Source organism: Sinocyclocheilus rhinocerous, unplaced genomic scaffold (assembly GCF_001515625.1).
Source record: "Sinocyclocheilus rhinocerous isolate Xijiao unplaced genomic scaffold, SAMN03320098_v1.1 scaffold3326, whole genome shotgun sequence".
NCBI lineage: Eukaryota > Metazoa > Chordata > Actinopteri > Cypriniformes > Cyprinidae > Sinocyclocheilus > Sinocyclocheilus rhinocerous.
The window spans coordinates 1-7,531 of NW_015666970.1; the positions used below are offsets into that span (position 1 = coordinate 1).

General features: G+C 46.8%; 1 protein-coding gene across 1 annotated transcript; it reads right to left on the reverse strand.

The window, feature by feature from the left end:
• Positions 1-2,558: 2,558 nt before the first annotated feature.
• Positions 2,559-3,626, reverse strand: LOC107733321 (RNA-directed DNA polymerase homolog). The gene is made up of 2 exons (XM_016544894.1): positions 3,131-3,626; positions 2,559-2,767 (listed from the first exon to the last, which is right to left on the reverse strand). The coding sequence occupies exons 1-2, from the start codon at positions 3,624-3,626 to the stop codon at positions 2,559-2,561; spliced, it is 705 nt and encodes a 234-aa protein (XP_016400380.1).
• Between the last annotated feature and the right edge of the window lie 3,905 nt (positions 3,627-7,531).

The window sequence follows — 7,531 nt, forward strand, 5'->3', positions numbered from 1 at the left end:
ACAGCTCCTCTTCACTTTCAGTGTCACTCTCACGATTGTTATCCACCTGTGTCACACTTGTCCCCCTAATCCATTTCTCTGTTTTCTTTTCACAGATCGTGCTCTTGTCTCCGGTGGTGCCAGATGATCCATTGATTCTGCAGGAGCTGTCAGTCTCACATCATCCCCGATTGGTAGGATATGGTCTCGGTGCAGAGTTCTTACACTTCCCATTCCACTTAAAGGTTTCAGGCGATACACAGGTAAGTTTTTCATCTTTTCTACCACCAGGTAAGGAACTGAATTCCACTTGTCACCAAGCTTATTCTTCCCAGTCACCGCAAGGTTTCTTATCAACACACGGTCTCCGACAGCCAAAGTCTGGTGTTTCACTTTTCTGTCGTACATTCGCTTGTTTCTCTGCTGACTCTTCTGGGCAGTTTCCATTGCTAGCTGATAGGCTCTTTCCAAGTCCGATTTCATCCTTTCCACATACTGTCGATGGTACTTGGCTCCCTTTCCATCAGGGAAAGTTCCGAAACACACATCCACTGGCAAGCGAGCCTCTCTTCCGAAAAGAAGATAGTATGGCGAGTACCCAGTTGATTCATTCTTAGTGCAGTTGTATGCGTGTACCAAGCGATTGATGTGTTTACTCCATCTGCTTTTTTCTGCAGAATTCAGTGTCCCAAGCATGGAAAGGAGAGTTCTGTTAAACCTTTTGGGCTGTGGGTCCCCTTGTGGATGGTACGGTGAGTTTCTGGATTTCCGGATTCCAAGCATCTTCAGCAGTTCCTTTATGAGACCACTCTCGAAATCTCGCCCCTGATCTGAATGAATACGAGAAGGTAAGCCATAATGGATGAAGAACTTGTCACAGAGGGTCTTTGCCACAGTCAGAGCTTTTTGGTCTTTGCATGTGAAAGCTTGTGCGTAGCGGGTGAAATGGTCTGTTACCACAAGAACATTGCCAACGCCTCTGGAATCAGGCTCGAGACAGAAAATCTATGCAAACAAGGTCGAATGGCCCGCTGCTGGTCATGTGGTTCAGTGGAGCAACCTTCTTGGGCAAAGTCTTTCATGCAATGCAACGGCCACAATTTTTGACATACTGCTCAACCTGCTTGGACATCCTGGGCCAATAAAAGCGATCTTTCAGGAGTTCGGCAGTTTTCTCCACCCCCAAATGTCCTAAGTCATCGTGCAGGGAGCCGAAGTACCTGAGTCCAGTACTTTTCGGGAAGGACGAGTTGCAACTTTTCTCTTCCAGAGGAACTCTGGGTAACTCGGTACAGAAGTTGATTCTGAATCTTCAGCTTGGAACCCTGTCACTGTAGCAGAGCAACGGACTCATTGGAACTCTTAATGGAGGTAATTATTTTTCCTGACTCTACATCTCACTTGACTTCACCAATGATAGGATCCTCTTCTTGCGCTGTCTTTAACTCTGAACTAGTCAGCTGTTCCATTGGGCTTAGACTCAGCGTGGTGGGACAGGCATAAGCCTCAGGAATACTCTGAGGGGAAAGACCTAGTTGATCCGCCAGTCTTGATGACTCCTCACTCTCAGAAACACCAGCTAACTGGCAGATGGCTCTTACCGCTGAATTGGGTATTTCCTTCCATTCAGAGCACTTGGTTGGTTCCCAGGGGTAACGAGACAAGAAGTCTGCATCGATGTTATGGCGTCCGGGTTTGTACTTTAAGCTGAAGTTATAGGTAGCCAATGCAGCTAACCAGCGATGACCTGTGGCATTCAGCTGGGCACTTGACAGCACATAAGTAAGTGGATTGTTGTCCGTCCTTATCGTGAACTGGGCTCCGTATAGGTAGTCGTGGAACTTCAGCGCCAAGAACTACAGCTGATGAACTGGGTATCGTCTCTCTGAGCCACTCAGCTTCCGGCTTGCATAGGCTACTGGCCTGAGCCCTTCAGGATGTTCTTGATTCAGGACAGCGCCTAGTCCATTCATGCTGGCGTCCACGTGTAGGACATACGGATTGATGGGGTCTGCAAAAGCGAGCACAGGGGCATGGGTGAGGCAGTGAATGATTTGGTTGAAAGCTGTGGTACAGGTGTCATCCCAGCGCTCTCCAAAAGGATCTGAGTCTTTGAAGTAGTGCTGGCCATCTACGGGTTTCTTAGTTCGTCCAGATGTTGGTGGGTAACCTTTGGTAAGTTCCGTCAGAGGCCTCACTATGGCAGAGTAATTTGTTAAGTTCCGTGAGAGGCCTCACTATGGCAGAGTAATCCTTTATGAATCGCCGATAAAATCCACAGAATCCGAGGAAAGATCTCAGGGACTTTAGATCCGTCTGCATTTTCCACCGTGTCACAGCTTCAATTTTTTCAGGATCTGGTGACACTGCAGCCGCTGACACAATGTGACCCACATAACGCACTTTAGACTGACAGAACTGGCATTTGTCAATTGACACTTTGAGACCACATTCTTGCAGACGATCCAATACTTTCAACAATCTCTCTTCATGTTCTTCAAGCGTGCGTCCGAACACAATGATGTCATCGAGGTAGACTATAACTTGTAGGAGATGCATATCGCCAACGGCTTTCTCCATCAGCTGCTTAGTCGTGGAACTTGTCCACCACAGCCCACTTTCAGCGCCAAGAACTCCAGCTGATGAACTGGGTATCGTCTCTCTGAGCCACTCAGCTTCCGGCTTGCATAGGCTACTGGCCTGAGCCCTTCAGGATGTTCTTGATTCAGGACAGCGCCTAGTCCATTCATGCTGGCGTCCACGTGTAGGACATACGGCTTGATGGGGTCTGCAAAAGCGAGCACAGGGGCATGTGTGAGGCAGTGAATGATTTGGTTGAAAGCTGTGGTACAGGTGTCATCCCAGCGCTCTCCAAAAGGATCTGAGTCTTTGAAGTAGTGCTGGCCATCTACGGGTTTCTTAGTTCATCCAGATGTTGGTGGGTAACCTTTGGTAAGTTCCGTCAGAGGCCTCACTATGGCAGAGTAATCCTTTATGAATCGCCGATAAAATCCACAGAATCCGAGGAAAGATCTCAGGGACTTTAGATCCGTCTGCATTTTCCACCGTGTCACAGCTTCAATTTTTTCAGGATCTGGTGACACTGCAGCCGCTGACACAATGTGACCCACATAACGCACTTTAGACTGACAGAACTGGCATTTGTCAATTGACACTTTGAGACCACATTCTTGCAGACGATCCAATACTTTCAACAATCTCTCTTCATGTTCTTCAAGCGTGCGTCCGAACACAATGATGTCATCGAGGTAGACTATAACTTGTAGGAGGTGCATATCGCCAACGGCTTTCTCCATCAGCTGCTGGAACGTGGCTGTTGCTCCAGTAATGCCATGGGGCATGCGATCGAACTGGAAGAAACTCAGAGGGCAGATGAATGCTGTCTTCTCTTTATCTTCCTTCGCCATGGCTATTTGATAATATCCACTACGAAGGTCCAACACGGAAAACCACCTACTACCTGCCAAACACTCCAGAGCATCCTCAATCCTGGGCGTGGTGTACTGATCTGGGATAGTCCTTGCATTAAGAGTTCGGTAGTCGATGCACATTCTTATTGCCCCACTTTTCTTCCGTGCAATTACAATGGGCGATGCATATGGACTCCTTGACTCCGGGCGATGCATACGGACTCCTTGACTCCTTTATGATTCCTGCTGCCAGCAGTTCTTTGATGTGACGTCTCACGTCACCGATATCCGCAGGAGCGATGCGTCTGGAGCGTTCTCTGAAAGGTTTGGTATCTTGCAGCCGAATGTGATGTTCAACACCTTGGGCTAATCCCACATCCCATTCATGTTTTGAAAACACATCTCCTCTGGTCGACAGCTTCTGTCTCAGTCTCTTTTCCCAGGCCTCAGGGAGTAATGATTCACCAAAGTCAAACAGCTGGGGATCAATTACGGTTGAGCTCTGGCCTCCGGAAGTGGTAGTGAGTGTGTCTGTGGGATACACATTGGCGATTACTGTTCCAGCAGGAATGGAGATATCTCTGGAGGTTTCATTGTGCACCAGTACTTTGACGTTCCTATCTTCAACAGCAGAAAGTGACAGTATCACTGGAGTTATGAACAGTCCAGCTGGCAAACTATCCTGCACAGGTCCGTCCACAACAAGATCTCTCTCTTCAATGGTTTATCTGTCTCCATTTTACACACTGTGCATATCTCTCCCCTTGATGGAACAATGCAGTGTCCAGGCCCCATCCACTTGAGTTTTCCCTCAGGTTTGTCAGAGAGGTGCTCAGTCTCGGATTCTTGAGGAATGTGGATTTCTGAGTGACGAGTCTAGATTTTCAGGGAATGTGCAACACGGGATCCTTCAAGCTCTCGGCTCAGGGCAGCAAGACGTTTAAAGAAACTTGCATTGGTACCAATTATGACAGGCAGCTGTGAGGGACCTTGGGGTTCTGGGCATACCAGCGCCAAGATGGACAGTGACTCTTCCACACCAGTGACGGAGGCAGGGAACGTGACATCCACTACAATGTAGCCCTTGTAAGGATAGCTGGAAGAACTGAGGTCCCATATGGATAGGCCAGTTAACGAGTGAATGGGCACATCTCTCAGGTTCTTGGAATACCAGCTTTTAAACACTATGGTCACTTGTGAGCCGCTGTCTAAAAGAACTTGACATAAACAGCCATTGAGCTTCACTTCCACAGTCGATGCTGGACCCACCAGTCCTTTGGGCAGACCACCTGACTCATAGACCTCTGTTTGGCTCCTTTTAGAGAAACATACTTGGTATGAATTCTTTTCACGGTCACCCGTTTCATCAGGCTTTCCACTCTTGGCCCTTCGTAGAGAGTGAACCAGCTTCTGAATCACCTGATCAGTGTTTGGAGGAGATTGACACTTGGTGGCTATATGGCCGTCTTCGCCACAGCGGTAGCAGAAGTAATCCTCTTTGTTTCTTGTTGGCTTGAATCTAGACGATGCAGAAACTGTCGGGGACTGAAGGGATTTAGGTTGCTGTTCAAGAACCGGGGGTGACTGCTGAGTATGACTGACACTCATAACTGCCAACTGTTGCTGCAGCTGTTGAACTTGTCTTCTCAGCTCCCAAACTTCCGAATCATCAGCTTTCTCAGTCCGCTTGAATGGCTTTTCTTTAGCTTTAAGCACCATGGATGACGTTGCCACAGTTTTGAATTCACCTCCACATATGTGTGCCCTCAACTCCTGAATCTCCGACTTAAGTTCTTGAAGGACGGAGCGGCTAACTCTTTCATCCTCATGAGATTGTATCGATTTGGCTTTTGCAGTCATCCTATGTCGGGCTGCTTCATTTTCCTCAGCCTCACGTATCTCCTTCAACAGACTCAGAAAAGAGGGTGGGCGTTCTCTTCGTTCGCGGAGCCCTAACTGAAGCAACATCATATCTGAATGCACAGCACCCCTGATCAGCTGTTCCACACAAACTTTATCCACCAGTCTGGGAGACAATCCATCACGTTCCACTACTTTGTTAAGGGCTTTATCAATCCGTCTTAGGAACTCCGATAGAGCCTCACCCGGATTTTGACGCATCAAACGAAGCTTGAAGTGCAAGTCCTCCCCAGACTCTGATGATCCGAAGGTACTCTCTAATGCCTCCAAATACTGCAATGCACTTGCCTCAGGATTGGAGAAACAAACAGCTCTTATTATTTCCAATGCCGGCCCTTTGACACTTTCAATAACTCTGCGTCGTTTTTCTTTTTCGGAGCACTCGCACTCTGTTATCATTAAACAGGCTTGTTCCATCCAGTTCTCCATATTTTCTTCTCCCATGGATGTTGCCATTATGGCAGAGAAGGTACGTAATTGTCTGTACGCACTGCTGTCTCCAGAGGGCTTTGCAGTCTTTTCCAAGATCTCCCCCACTGCGCGTATTATGGATTCAGGAGACCCATCGGCTGAGCTGCGTGGAGTAAAGAGAGCGTGTATATCTGCTAATGACTTTCCTTCTCCCATCAGGAACTTGGTAAGCTTTTCAGTAAATCCTTCAGATGGAGCGTCAGGTAAGGTTTCTTTTGCACGGACTACTACGACAGTCCAGGGCCCACCTGTTTCATCAGGAGTCACTTCAGGGGGTATGCGTGTGGCGTCAACAACTTGTTTGCACTCGCACAACACCAGCATAGTATGTGAGGTAGGTCCTTCCCTTGTGTCTCTTACACGAATTCTTCCAAGGACTTTTACACCTTGCATTACATCTTCAATAACCGCTACTTCTGTGTCTGCAGGTACATTGAACAACATCACAGCATGCGTCTCGTGAATGCCCGCATCCTTACACCAGCTGGTTAACTCTGCTTGTAGAGAAGGGTGTTTTCCCAGAGCCATCTTGAGTGTTTATTTAACCACTGTTACTTAGAATGCACTGTTAATGAGTACTTGAACACGTTCTTGTTCTTCTGGTCTTTCAGGGAGTTTGACGTATCAGAGAGGAGTGATCCCGGATGAGCCCCCACTTTATGTAGCACCCCCTACCTTTCTGAAGTGGAATTTTGTAAGGAGCAGCACCAGGTTCAGAAACTAAATGCCGTGTGATGTTGGATTAAGGCCCCCTCTCTGACTACACTGTACCCTTTTTTCCCTTGCTAGGTTTGTTGTCTGAATAAAGATCTCTTTAACCTACTTTTGTATCTGGGTCCTACTTCAATAAGATGTATCCCCAAATATAATAATACTCACAAACAAATAAAAAGAGAATTTAACAAATAAAGATGAGTAATTTAATGAAATAGTAATTTGAAATGATAATGAAAATTAAACAAAATACTCAGATGCTCAAATTAGAGGAATTACTGAGTTACAATATACCTGAAATCAAGTATCACCCAACAAATGTTACACTTATGGCAGTGCACACAGTTTAGCAAATGAAACGGTAAATGTTTGGTTAGTTTCAACTATGACAGAGTCCTTAAATAAGCAAATAACTCAAACTTAACTCTGCAAAAAATATACTCTAAGCAACCAGTGTATCAACAGAATTAAACAGTAATATCAGCGGGCCCACACAATCACACACACACACACACACACACACACAACCCCGCAGGCCTGTGTCGTGGCTAGAGCCTTTGTTCTTTTGTCGATCGCGATCCGTATGAGCACTTAATAACGTGACTCTCCTAGGAAGCAAAAATTGTCCCTCGTCGCCGGAGGAACACCCAACGTTTCCGGTGGCTGGGTGCGCTATCCGGATGATGACCGTCGCTCTCTCCCTCGTAGCCAGAAGACTCGCTCACCTTTCGGATTTCAAAAGCGCTTTTCACGGTCCCCGATGTCCCACGAAGAAACGTCCCACGACAGAACACAAACGGCAGCGAATGTGTGAAACAGTTTTTAACACGCACCTCAGTATATGCGATGAAATGTGCGAGCTGTCTCGGTTAAAGGCAGCGATGTCTCGAGTACTCAGTATAACTCCGAGAAACTCAATGTTAACCCATACTGTGAGCTAACTGTATCTCAGAAGTCCAATAACGAATATACTCAGTTTTAAACAAAATTAAACAAAATAAAATCACGTTTTTCCT

Excerpts from the sequence above, each read along its gene's own strand:
- LOC107733321 (XM_016544894.1), bottom strand. The coding sequence starts at position 3,626 with ATGCATCGCCCGGAGTCAAGGAGTCCATATGCATCGCCCATTGTAATT. Across the intron at positions 2,768-3,130 it reads AATTGACAAATGCCAGTTCT|ACCCCATCAAGCCGTATGTC; the intron begins GTCAGTCTAAAG and ends TCGCTTTTGCAG.